Genomic DNA, 13,073 nt, shown 5'->3' with positions numbered 1-13,073 from the left:
ATGCCTTTTTGAAATCCCCTTGCTCAGAAGATAATACATAGAAGCTCTTAATGTAAAAAAATTTAATTTGTAATATAAAATTGTGATGAAGTTTCTTATGTCTACCTAATTAACTGCTTATGCAACATCTGCAGAATGGCGAACCACTGCTGTTTTGAACAATCCACACCTAAACACTATCTCACTGCGCTAGCTGCGCTTTTGAGGCGCGTGTGCCCTTGAGCCTGACACTGACACCGTCAGCTGCAGCAGCAGCAGGGTGCAAGGCTATCTACACCAGCAATGGCGCTGCTCGCTCCTATGAACATGTGTGTGAGGCGTGACAAAGACAATTGGCGGCAAGTTCCCCCGCATGGTGCGCACCGCGCTGTGCGGATTGTCTACGAGTCAATTTCGCATTCGTCGATACGCCACGCCTCGCGGATGCTGATGTTGCGCGGGAATTCGGGAGAGCCGCGGGGCTTAGGAGTCAAAACCTCACAAAATAAAAAAAATTCGAAAACAATAAGATGAATGAGGAGGGGTTGAACTCGACGGCTCACAGTGAGAAACAGTGCCTCTGACCACGCGGCCAGAGTGACGCATGGGTCTCCGCCCCCGGGTCTCTGATATAACTGGAGGTTCCGCACACTATCGTCAGCTATCAGTCAAAACTAATAAATAAACATGGCGCGGTGGCAGGCTGCCGGTCGGGTTGGCCGGTAACAGGGCTAGACGCTAGGCAAGCGTCCGTACCGCGGGGCAGGGCTCGCGAGGCAGGGATGAGAGCAATGCCCCTGGCTGTGCCATGGCTGTGCCATCGCCATGCCCCTGGCTGCCCCTGGCGTCTTGCTCCGCACCGTGCACCGCGTGGACCCAGACACCCAGACGATGGCCCCGCAGTGTCCGCCCCGTCGTCGGCGCACACGGTCAGCCACTCCGTCAAACAGGCCGCCCCGGTCTGCCCCGGTCCGAGCGGGTCGCGTACGTCGCGTAGCATTGGCAGCATGGCGACGACGTCGTCGTGAACGTGCCGGCCGCCCGGTCCGCGAACCTCCCTTCTTCCAGCCCACCCTGCGCGCGGCGGCGCGGCGGGGACTTCCCTCGCAGGCCTGGTCCTGGTCCAGCTGCCGGCGGAGAGGGGACGCCGTCGGCGAGCGTCTCGCCTCAACGGGAGGCTGCGTGCCGCGCTTCGCACTGAGGCGGGGTCGCGGTGTGGCGGTCCAGACATAGGCGGCACCATGCACCACCACGACGAGCGGACCCCCCTACTCGCCCACCATGGCGAAGACCAAGGTAAGGTCCAAAGTGCACCTACAGTGCCGACTGCCGATGCAGAAAGGAGTGAAATGGCAACGGCCAACGAAATGGCAGCTTGGTGTAGCTCAGTGCCATGGAAAATTAAAAGGAGCCGCAGAACCAAGAGACAGTAGAACGAACCCTCCCTACGCGACAGCATGCTGTCAGCGTGTCGTTCGAGTCGCGGCTGATACCCTTGTTTGCATTGAGTGTCATTCGCCATGCGGTGCTCGGTCTGTCCGTCTGTCTGCCTGTCAGCCGGTCTGTCTGTCAGCCTGTCTGCCGTTGCGCCGGCGTCGCGCGGCCGATTCTGCAAGAGATCCACCGCTGCGCCGGGCTGCATGGCGGGCTGCATGGCGGGGGCCAGGCGGAGCGTCATCGTCATCGGCGCTGTTAGGCCTCAGCAGACCTCTAGCGTTCGAGTGGGGGTCGAGCTTATCGCCCGGATACTGTGAGTGACTGAGTCTGGCCTCAGCAGACTGATTCCGCCAGTCGTTCTCGTCGCTCTGTCTCTCTCACACCCATACGCGACGCTCCGTGAGTGCGAGAGAGACAGAGCGACGAAAGCGACTTTCGGAGTGAGTCTGCTGGTCTGGGTTTGGGCCGCGGTGCCGCGGTATGCGAGGCACGCGGCGAGGCGGACGCTCCGGAAGCGGCCCGACCTATATTTCGCGTTCGCGCCATGCCGAGGGAAGGCCGCGGCGCGGGGCGTGATCAGAAGGGAGATGACGTCATGGTGACAATGTGCGGCAGCTGGGCCGCGCTGGGCGCTGTAGACTGATTCCGGGAGACGTTTTCGTCGCTCTGTCTCTCTCGCGCCTATACGTGGCGCCCCATGAGTGCGAGAGAGACAAGGGCGACGAAAACGACTCTCGGAATCAGCCAGCAGGGCTGGGTTGGACTCTAGGTTGGCGTGGCGCCGCGTTGAAGCCGCGGCTGGCCTGCGGGTTGCGCGCCGCCCGAGAGGCAGGCAGCCCCTTCGGCACGGCGGCGCGGCGTTTGCCGCTTTGCCGGCGCGGGCGTCCCGAAGCACCGGGACCGGGGACCAGCACCAGCTGACGCGGCAGAGGATGCGGCCAACCACCGACTGACTGAATGGTCCTTCCCGGCGGCGTCCTGGCGGCGTAACCCGTCTGCTGGTTGCATAGCTTATCCACGCCCCGCCCGCCGCGCCGCGCCCGCCCGTTGTCTCCCACCTCGGGGGCCCCGTCGGCCCGGCCCGCCGTCCGCTGTCGGCACAGTGCGGTACGTCCCCGCGGTATGCGGCTCGCCGGCTCGTCGGTTCGTTCCGAGTGTCCTGGCCTCACTCAAGAACCAGTCATCCGGGCCCCGGCATCGGCCACCAGCCACGTCCGCCGCCAGCGTGCGCCAGCCCCACGACGGACGAGACGAACGCGCGACGCCGTAGTGACAAGCACTCGACGAAGAGGCCACCGCCGCCCAAGTACTGACAACCGACCCAGTGTCTGATGCAGGACGAAGTGACAAGTAGTGATTGATGGAGGACGACAGAGGGAAGGTAGTGGCGAGGTGACGGGTACAAAGTGAAGCGCAAGTGACGACAAAGTGACAAACAGTCGGCGGTACCCACCTGGCGCTCAGCAACTCAAAGTGCGCCGCGGCAGCCCTCTTCGGGGCCTCATCGCGTAGGCCGTGACGTGGGGTCAGAGATCGCCGCTCCCACTCTCACTCACCCGTTGACAGTGCACACGTGAGTCTGTTTTTGTGGCGGTATTGTGCCGGCGCCACGCTGCTTGGCTTCATTGTTTCGCTTCGATTCGCTTCTGGCAATGAGGGACTCCAGGCGAGCCGCGTCGGCGCCGTGGGCCGTTATCGCCGTATCTTGGGCCCAAACAACAACAAAAACAAGATGCCCGATAGCTCCTTGACGTTCGCGTCACTCAGTCCTCGATCGCCGTCCAGGACGCCGTCTGCCATCCCGTTACACAGTGGGCCAGAGGACCGGCGCCGGCGGCCAAAACTCGAGACGCGTTTTGAGCTCTGGGGGACCACTGACCACTGTGCGCCACAGTTCCTTTTTTTACCTCTCGGCTTTTGCGAACCCAGAAGCACACACGTGGCTTGATGGCTTTTGCCATCTCACGGCTTTGACCTCTGCAGTTTGCCCAAAGTCATCTCCGAATGGCACTTTTCTGGCCCATATATGTCAAGTCAAGGCCGCGGCGGAAACCCGTTTCTCTGGGGCACGTGATAATGTGTATGCCGGCACAACCGGACCAAACAAGCCGTCTCAGTGCAACTTTTGGTCATTACGAAATTATACGGAAGAACCGACATCGGTGTCGCCGGGCGGGACGCTGGACACCGTCAGTTCCTTGCGAACCAGAGCTCGGTCCAAGGGACGTAGAGACACTGCCTTTCGCTCGAACTATCTTCTGGAGATGGAATTTTCGGAGACTGCACCCTTTTTCTAGTTTGGGGAAGTCCCACCTGTTGAACTGTGCTGGAATGAAAACAGGCGCGGTGGTTTCCAGGCGGGCACACTGGCGGGGACGACGTATCGAATTAAAACCGGCTGAATAAAAATCTGAAGAAAGTAGGGGAGTTGAACCTCTTCCCCCAGACCTGGGAGCCGGTGCCGCTACGCCCTCGGCTATTGGACTGTTGTGGCGGCAGCGTGTTGACTTTGCGTTGGTTTGCGTGCCCTGCGGGGGGCCGGTCCACGCCGCCGAGTCAATGGCACCCGTCCAGCAGCCCCGCGTGCACGGCGTGCTTTGTGTGCGCCCCGAGCGCCGAATGGACGAATGGACGAGCACACACGCCGAGAGGCCCGACCCGACCCGCGGTGCATTCATTGCATCGTGTTTGCTTCTTTCGCGTGCTGTCGGTGTTGTCTCTCCGCCATGGCCACCGCGGCCAAACCGCGGCGACGGCCCAGCCAGCCGGCTCGGCGGCGGGTTGTTGACGGACAGGGTGGCGTCGAGGCAAAACACACGCGTGACGGGTGACGCGTGCCACTGGCGGCGGGGGCCCTCGAGTACTCATCGGCTCGGCCGGAAAGACGGAAAGACCATACGCAGCCATCAGTCGAAAAGTGTCGTCCGCCTGGTGGTGACGTGCCGCGGGTTGTCGCGCGCGTTCGGCGGGTTGGTGACCTAACCGCCGATTTCGGGTGCCGAGTCGCGGGCCGGGACCAGCCAGCATGCAGGGCGGCGCGGGTGCGCCGGACGCGCGCCGAGTCCAGCAGGGTGTCCAGCAGGGTGTCCAGCAGGGCGTCCAGCAGGGCGTCCAGCAGGGCGTCGAGCAGTGCGTCCAGCAGGGCGTCCAGCAGGGCGTCCAGCAGGGCGTCGAGCAGTGCGTCCAGCAGGGCGTCCAGCAGGGTGTCGAGCAGGGCGTCCAGCATGGTGGGCCGCAAACGCCACCAGAGGCACAGAGTAGGCAGCAGCAGGTTCCTGCCGACAACCCAGCCCCTCGGCCCGAGGACCTAAAGCAGCCCCAGCTCTCGAGGAACCTGCAGCAGGTCCTCGAGCAGGAGCAGGGCGTGCCCAAGGACGCCAAGGTCCGGGGGAAAGTGCAGCAGTTGGACCAAAAGCCGGCGCCAGACAGTGAGTGTTTCCGTTGTCGCTCCGATCCGAGATCGAGTTGATCATTTTGCCGCGGTCTGCCTCACTGTGATGGAGAGACGGGATGAAATGCAGTTTCGCGGCCGACGAACAATCAGAATCAATTTAGCCGAGTCGGGCAGCCAGCTGGCCGCGCCCGGCCCACTGTGCGCGGCGTATACGAGTAGTTGTCCAGCACGTGCTCGCAAAATGGAAGGAAGTACCCCGCGCGCGCGAGACTCCCAGGCCTTGGGCGTGGCCGGCGTGGGGTAGCGCCAGGGCTCTTCTTGGCGAGGGTTGCGACGTGAAGGCGCGTCGGCGCGCGATGGCGGTGACGTACCCGACCGCAGGGAATGCACTCCACTGGAAAGAAAGGCGCGCGGCCCGACTCGCTGTCAGTTCAGCGCACCACTGGGCCCGCTAGGTCATCGCAGTGCGGTGGTAGTGTACCGCTGCATGCTAGCGCACCACCGCAAAGGGAGCGCAACCCAGCAGCTAGCGCCCCTCTCGCCTCGCAGTCTGCCTGCCTGCCTGTCTGTCTGATGCTGTCTGTGTGTGTCTGTCTCCCTGTCCGTTTGCCCGTCCGCTCGTCTGCCCAGACCGGCGAGGGTGGACATCGTAGTCCGCCGTGATATCGCGAGGGTTTCCCCCGGAACGGTTGCTTCCGCCTGGGAGCCTCATAGAGCCAGCACGGCCAGCAGCCCCGACTCGTTCATTCTCGAATAAAACGTCGATAAGTCGGTGTGTTTTTTCACGGCGATACGACGGCGCCGCAGGGCAGCGCGCGTGTGAAATAATGAGAATAATGTTTTCGTCGGGGGAAACGGTTCGGACGCAGTTGCGGCGCCGAATCGCACAGAAGTCACCCGTAACTGCGCTCTGCCCTGCTCTGCCCTGCGCTCCGATCTTGGAAATCCCGGGGGGAAGGCTCGTCAAATTTATCGGCTGACGCGACGCAACGATGGTGCGCAGGGCTCAAAGAGTGCGGCGTCATACGCGCCGCCACTAGTGAAAAAAATAAACAAAAAGAAGATTGCGTCAGTCTGTCACATTGTGTTATTAATTAGGCACGCGACGCGCGCGACGCGCCTCACCACCAAGGTTCTCTCTCAAATTGTTCAGAGCGCCGCGGCTTTTGACGGCGGCCGGAGCCCGATGATACAGCACTACAGCAGTCTGATAAGGAGGTGGACGGAACGCGTCGCGGCCAAGCCTGGCCAAGCCCGGCAAGGTTACGGAGCCGAATAGCTCGACCTCGGAGCCACAGAACACAGTGCCGCGGCCTAGGGCACTCACACTGTCTTTGTCTGTCTCCCGCCGCGTGTGGGTTTGATTGGGTCCGTTGCTCTGTCTCTGTCGCACCACTGCTGAGCGAAGCGAGAGAGGCTCTCCAAACGAGGAATCCATTAGTGGGGTCACACGTTTGGTTCGAGTGTCATTTAGCTACTCCGGAGCTCAAAACGCGTCTAAAATTTTGGCCGCCTCCACCGGTCTTCTGGCCCACTGCGCTAGGGTGCCGGACCCCGTCCCGCCAACGACCTCTTGTTACGTCACGCCGCGTTATTGAAGGACAGCCTTCACTTCACCCCGTGGCCCGTGGCGCTCGCCCCGTGCCGCCCCGTGCACACTTGCATAACGGGCGCTTATCCACGCGTTGTCGGAACGTGTCTGCTGAAATTAGATCGGCAGGGAAATAGGTTTGACGCTGTCGACGCTCGCTCGGACGCACGGATCCGCTGACCGCGGGCATTTTGCGTTTCCAGGCGCCACCATGGGCAAGGAGCACCAGGCCACGCCCAAGCACGAGGTGCAGCCCTTGGTGCTGGGCGACAAGGTGGACGTCGTGCCAGCCGCCACCAAGGCCGGCAAGGAGAAGGATGATCTGGGCGCGCCCGCCAAGAAGTTCTCTCCGTTCGTCCGGCAGGTGAGTACTGCTTGCGCGACTCACACACACAGACACGCATACGTACACACGCACACACAAACAAACACACTCAGAGCACAAACATAAAGCGCCAGCCCTCCACTGTAAATCACTGAGGCGAACTCTGCGGCCTCCAGTTGTGCAAACTGTAAACGCTAGGCGGGAAGATAAAATTTTGCGGTGCCTTCGGTGGGAGTTGAACCCGCGTGCGTCTCTGTCCAGGCGTTCGTGGCGGCCGGCCCGGTCATGGCGACCGTCAGTTCCGGCATGACGACGGGCTACTCGGCCGTGCTGCTGCCCCAGCTGCTGCACCCCAACTCCACCATCCCCATCACCAGCAACCAGGCCTCGTGGATCGGTGAGGAACCCGGAGGGTGACCTGCGACAAAGTAACCGGGGCCTTTTGTTGCGTTAGAATAAGGACAGAAAAGTATTGTTTATTTTTCATCGCGCAGTTTATTTTTTTGCAACGTCAATCATCACAACCCGCTGCTTATCTTGGCGCGCCAGATAAAGCCCGTCTCTCCCGTTGCACTATACACTATAACCAGGTTAAACAAGATGCACAGCGCCTATTTGCTCTTTGCGTCAGCTGACAAGGCGTCCATGCCGGTTTCTGCACTGTGGGTGCAACCGAGCGATTCGGACGAGTCGTTTCGTCGCTCTGTTTCTGTCACACTCATGGGGCTCTCCGTAAGGGTGCGAGAGAGACAGAGCGACGAACCGATCTTCGGAGTCACTCGGCAAGGGCAGGGGCCCTCTCCGCGTCCTACCCAGTGTCAGAGCGCCCGCCGATTCAAGCATAGGCAACACGCTCGCCTCCGGCGCGCGACGGCGCGACACCCTGTATCCCCTGCATCGCCAGGCGGTGCGGCAGGCGCCGCGCCGAGCGCCGAACTCAGCGCGAAGCCGGCACCCGAAGAAACCCGAGCGACGCGCTCGGGGACGCTCGGAGGTGGGCCCGCGGAGTTTTGGCGCCATTTTCGTGCTGCCCCGCCCCCCTCCTTTACGATACGGCGCGCGCCGTGCCCTATCGTCAATCATCCATCCGATATGGTCTAGTGGTTAGGATTTCTGGCTTTCACCCAGGAGGCTCGGGTTCGATTCCCGGTATCGGAATACTTTTGTTCACGCGCTTGTTTTTCTTTCAGCGAGCATGGCGCCACTGCCGATGGCACTGGGCTGCCTCCTGGCCGGGCTGCTGCTGGACCGACTGGGCCGTCGGCGGTCGCAGCTCGTCATCTGCGTCCCGTTCACGGTGGGGTGGGTGCTCCTGGCCGTGGCCAATGACCTCCCCGCCATCCTGGGCGGCCGCTTCCTCACTGGACTCTGCGTCGGCCTTGTGGGTACGCGAAGCACGCCAATAGCGACGGTGCTGCTTGAACGGGGCGTTGACGCGATGCTGACTTACTTGTCCTTCCGCAGGACCGCCCTCCATGATCTACATCGGCGAGACGGCCAGCCCCGCGCACCGAGGCCTGCTGCTGGCGGCCATCTCCCTGGCCGTGGCCGTCGGCATCCTGGTGGCGCACGTGCTGGGCTCGCTGCTGCACTGGCGGCTGACGGCGTGGCTGTGCGCCACGGCGCCCATCGCCTGCGTCGCCCTGCTCTGCCCGTCGCCGGAGTCCCCCGTCTGGCTGGCCGCCAAGGGCAACCTGGCCGAGGCCACCAGGGCCTTCAGGTAGGCCACCGTGCAGTACCTGGACACCCAGGACTGCTTCCTCTCCGCGCGCCGGTCATTGCCTGCGGCCTGCGGGCGTGGCCAGGTTCAGGTTTCCGACGCGTCGCTGTCTCTGCCGCTCTATGGTGACCTTGGTCGTGGTGCGGCCGCCGGCCGGGCCGCCTGGCTGCCTGGTGCGGTGACGCGGTCGGTTTACCTGGTTTACCGCGCGTTGACGGCTTGCTCAACACGCCGCCACCGCGTCACCGCGTCACCGCGTCGTCTGCAGAACGAACCGAAGAGAGCGCGACGGCCTGCACATTGCGCCACTTTCGCTCGCAAAACCTTTCTGTGACGCTTTCCGCGGCACGCGAGGCGCCAGGCCGCGCCAGGCGGTGGAGGGAATTCCCTCGGGGGCAAACTAAAAACCATTGACCGCGTCCCTGCTGCAGGTGGCTGCGAGGCTTCGACGACGCTGCCACCCTGGAGCTGCATGGGCTGCTGTCTAAGCACGCCGTCGACCAGCCGACGCACCCCACTGCCGCCGCCAAGGCGCCCACCCTGCCGCTGTGGCGTCAGCTCCTGCAACGCAGCTTCATCAAGCCCTTCCTCATCATCACCATCTTCTTCTTCATCATGCAGTTCAGCGGCGTGAACGCGGTCGCTTTCTACACGGTAAAGACCAGCAGAGGGGGGCGGGAGTGGGGGCAGCCGCGCTCCGCCGGGTGGTAGGCAACCCAACCGGCAGCTGCGTCACGCGGGGCACCGCGCCCGTCGGGTAGGCAGCCCAACGGACAGCTGCCCGCCGCGGCGGCTTCGGATCTGAGATGAATGCATTTCGTCGGCCGTATAGTAATGTGGAGCGGCGCCGTGTTGCAGGTGAGCATCATGAAGGACGTCGGCGGTGGCCTGGACGAGTACGTGGCCACCATCATCCTGGACGTGGTGCGCGTGCTCATGTCGTGCGTGGCGTGCGTGCTGCTGCGGCGCACGGGCCGCCGGCCCCTGGCCGTGCTCAGCGCCGCCGTCACGGGCATGTCCCTGCTGGGCCTGGGCGCCGTGCTGGGCTTCGGCGACCCCGCGCGGTACCCGTGGCTGCCCACCTCGCTGCTCGTCCTCTACATCACGGCCGTGTCGCTCGGGCTGGTGCCGCTGCCGTGGGTCATGGCGGGGGAGGTAAGCGGGCATGCCCAGTTGGCCAGAAAACCGGTGGGGCCGGAAAAAAAAATTCCGGACGCGTTTTGAGCTTCAAGGACTCGAACCAAGCTTGTGACCCCACCAATGGATTCCTCGTTCGGAGAGCAATCCATTCGTGGGGTCACACGTTCCGTTCGAGTCCCATTTAGCGCCTCCGGAGCTCAAAACGCGTCTAGAATTTTGGACGGTCCAAACCCTCATGCAGGCCGAAAACGCGTATTGGTCAGACAGCGAGCCGGTATTTGAACCTCACGCCGTTCTCCCCAGGTGTTCCCAGCCAACCTGCGCGGGCTGGGCGGCGGCGCCACCTCGGCCTTCGCCTTCATCTACTTCTTCTCCGTGGTCAAGACCGGGCCCGAGTTGTTCGCCGCGCTCACCCCCGCCGGCGCGTTCGCCGCGTACGGCGCCGTGGCGCTCGGCGGCTCCATCTTCCTGCTGGCCTTCCTGCCCGAGACCAAGAACAGGACGCTGCAGGAGATCGAGGAGGAGATGGCGGGGCGCCACCCCGGCAGGCTACTCCGGCGGAAGGCCGAGCTGGCCGAGCCGTGAGCTCGTGCCGGCCAGTGCAGTGGGTGCGTCATGGGGCGGAGATACCCCGCGACGCCGTGGCCAGGCCGTGGCCGCCACTCGAAAGCGAAGGGGTATCGCCGCCTCGCCTCCCCTTCCCTCCGCTCGACGCTGGAAAAACAAAACAAAAACAATAACAATCCCGCGGGATTAAAACCTTATGGCGCCGCACGGCGTTTGGCTTCCCAAGCCGCGTGACTATGACTGTCACCTGTAAATAGTGAGCGCGTGTGTGAGTGTGTGTTTGTGTGTGTGAGAGTAAATGCTCGTGGATGAACGCCAAGTTTTGCAAGGCAAAACCCGTTTTGCTGCGGACATTCTCATTCCGAGCCTCCATAATTATGTGTGTACCTACACCCGCCTGTAAAGTGTACTTAAGCTGTGAAACCAATGATCTTTGTATAGAATAAACATATTCTTCTACGACGGACCGCGTTCCTTTCTTCCCGCATTCGTTAAACGAGGCAGAATTTTCTTGGTTGAGTCTACGGTAAAACTGCCAACAACATGTCCTGATCACGCGGCGCGTCGTCCCGCTCACGCTGCATCCCAGTTAAAAATCCCCGCGTGACTGGTGTCGCGGGCGCGTGCTCGGATGGACTGGCTTTCCAGAAGGATTCCATTGACCGAGTTGTTAACGAATCTGTCCCAGAGGGAGCGGCCCGGCGCGGCCCGGCGCGGCGAGGACCACGCCGTGCGGCACTCGCGACACGCGACACGCCGCCGGGGCGTGATGGACCCCGTCACGCGGCAGCAGCCGGCGCGCTGCCTCCCAGCACCGCTCTCGTCGCTGTCTCTCTCGCACCCCTACGGAACGCCCCGCAGTGCGAGAGAGACGGAACGACGAAGCGGCGCTGTCATTTGGAATGAGCCTGCTGGAGATGAGAAGGTGACTCACAGCGCAATGGCGACTTCCTCCTTTCCCGGGCGATGCCACCGCCGTCCCATTCTGTCAGTGTGCTCTCGCCGCTCTCGCCGCTCTCGCCGCTCTCGCTGTTTCTAGTGGCGACGCGCTAAAGCGCCGAACCGCCAAATCGCACGCACGAGGGCGGTTCCCTTATCGGCGCTGGCGGCACAGCCGGGCACGGCGGAGGCTGCATGGGGCCGCGGACGGCGGCGACCTCGCGGCCGCGGGGGCCGACAGGCCAGCCCGCGGCACAAAGTCAGTGCTTCGAAGCGGCATTTTTCTATCGAGAGCATTTCCTCTGCCAAGAGCATAAAGCATTTCTTCAGCCAAGAGCATTTCTCCAGTTAAGAGCAGCTCTTCAGCCAAGAGCATTTCTTCTGCCAGGAGCATTGCCCCCGCCACGAAAGTTTTTTCGCGACCTTCAATGGGATTGCGGCAAAGGTTGAGGGCCGCTGGTCCAACCCAACCTGACCAGAGGCCGCCAGAGGCTGCCGGTGCCGTAGGTTCAAACGCCGTGCGAACCCGGCTGTGGCGGCGGTTCGGCCACCAGCGGGCTGATGCAGAACGGCTTGCCGCTCTGTCTCTCTCCCACCCTCACGGGACGCGCCCCGAGTGCGAGAGAGACAGAAAGCCGTGCTCGGAAACAGTCCGCAGACGAGACACGTTTACGGCGCTGATAAAGCCGGCACACACGTGCTCCTTTTTGTTCCGAACGTCAAAATCGGAAAAAATAAGAAAGAGAGAGCGGGGTTTGTCGGAGAGGCTTTTGCGGCGCACATGGTGACTGATAACATGCAGCAAACAACGCGCCCAATTTGCGCGACGTTTCCCCGACTCGGCCACTCGTCGGCTACTCGCGTTTCTTCGCCGCGGGGGTGCCGGGGTCGCCTCGCCGCCGGGAGCGCGACGACACGGACGGGACGGCGGCCACGGGCGGGGCGGAGAGCACGATCCCACGCGACGCGACGCGAAGGCCAGAAAAACAAGGGGTAGGCGCGCGGGCCCCGCGGGGTGCTGGCTGGGGGTTCGAGGGAAAGTACACGCCACACTCAGGTACACAGTAAGCTGAGAAGCCCGGGTGGCCGTGGGCGGCGGACGGGTGTGGAGGCGTCGCCTTGGCGTCGCCTGGCAACGGCCAGGTCCTCAAACACGGGCCGAAACGCGTGGCGGCTTTAGCCGGAGGATGTTCACGCGAGTCGGACGGACGTAGTCGAACGGACGAGCAGAAAACTTTGACCGGCTGGCGTGGGCTCGCCGCGCCGAGTAATAGATTGGTTCGGCGAGCGGCCCATCTTGTTCGGCCCTGGGTCCACCTCGACAAACTAATCATCACAAGTGCAAAGACCAGGCGGCCCGGCCAGCTCCCTTGGGTTGGGGGAAGCGTGCTACGCGAGCTACGCCCCAAGGACCTCCGCGTTGATGCGTCGTCCGAAGGATGGCCCGGCCGAGGGCCCGGCTCGGCCACGACGCGGCCCGTCGAGCCTCTTCGGCCGGGAAGTCTAATCGATTGGCTTTGAGTCTCGCCGCCACCGTTCCCGGTTCACACGGCACGCCGCGGCACGCTTAGCGCCGCTGAGGTTGAGATAGCCCGGCCCGGCCCGGCCCGGCTAGCCCAGCCACTCGGCGCCGAATCGCCGACGCGTTCAGGCCGCCTCCACCGGTCTTCTGGCCCACTGTGCGACGCCTTGCCGGCGTGACAGAGTGACAGGGACGGCTGGGCTTTCTGGGTTCAAAGACCACGTACCCTTTATTCCCTGGTCCTGTTGTTTACACTGCGCCAACACAGCCAGCGCCAGCCCGTCAGCGACTCGACGCATGGGGCGCGACGAGCCCTTCCCCCACCCCTCCCCTTCCTCATTTGCGAAAACGTTCTCGCTTGATTGCTATCCGTGTTCGTCTCATATTGGCGTCCGTCCGGGCACATCCTGCAGGACTCTCTCCAGTCACCGGCTGCCTACCCACGGCGGGGGCAGCCTT

At 62.9% G+C, this 13,073-nt stretch overlaps 1 protein-coding gene and 1 non-coding gene across 4 annotated transcripts; both read left to right on the top strand.

Moving 5' to 3' along the window:
* The first annotated feature begins 900 nt into the window (after nt 1-900).
* On the top strand, nt 901-10,619 carry LOC117643391 (facilitated trehalose transporter Tret1-2 homolog). 3 transcript variants are annotated; one of them, XM_034382255.1, is made up of 8 exons: nt 901-1,275; nt 6,605-6,765; nt 6,988-7,123; nt 7,917-8,111; nt 8,191-8,446; nt 8,878-9,100; nt 9,305-9,601; nt 9,890-10,619. In XM_034382255.1, the coding sequence occupies exons 1-8, from the start codon at nt 1,221-1,223 to the stop codon at nt 10,169-10,171; spliced, it is 1,605 nt and encodes a 534-aa protein (XP_034238146.1). In that variant the 5' UTR covers nt 901-1,220; the 3' UTR covers nt 10,172-10,619. The 3 variants fall into 3 exon arrangements, with proteins under 3 accessions (XP_034238146.1, XP_034238147.1, XP_034238144.1); XM_034382256.1 differs by lacking the exon at nt 901-1,275 and adding an exon at nt 2,520-2,989; XM_034382253.1 differs by lacking the exon at nt 901-1,275 and adding an exon at nt 4,323-4,844.
* Nucleotides 7,813-7,884, top strand: Trnae-uuc. Its single transcript has one exon. It is a non-coding gene; the product is annotated as a tRNA-Glu (tRNA).
* Nucleotides 10,620-13,073: the final 2,454 nt, after the last annotated feature.

Source organism: Thrips palmi, unplaced genomic scaffold (genome assembly GCF_012932325.1).
Source record: "Thrips palmi isolate BJ-2018 unplaced genomic scaffold, TpBJ-2018v1 HiC_scaffold_17, whole genome shotgun sequence".
Classification (NCBI taxonomy): domain Eukaryota; kingdom Metazoa; phylum Arthropoda; class Insecta; order Thysanoptera; family Thripidae; genus Thrips; species Thrips palmi.
The sequence above is the reverse complement of the archived record's forward strand: the minus strand, read 5'-3'. Positions and strand labels throughout refer to the sequence as shown.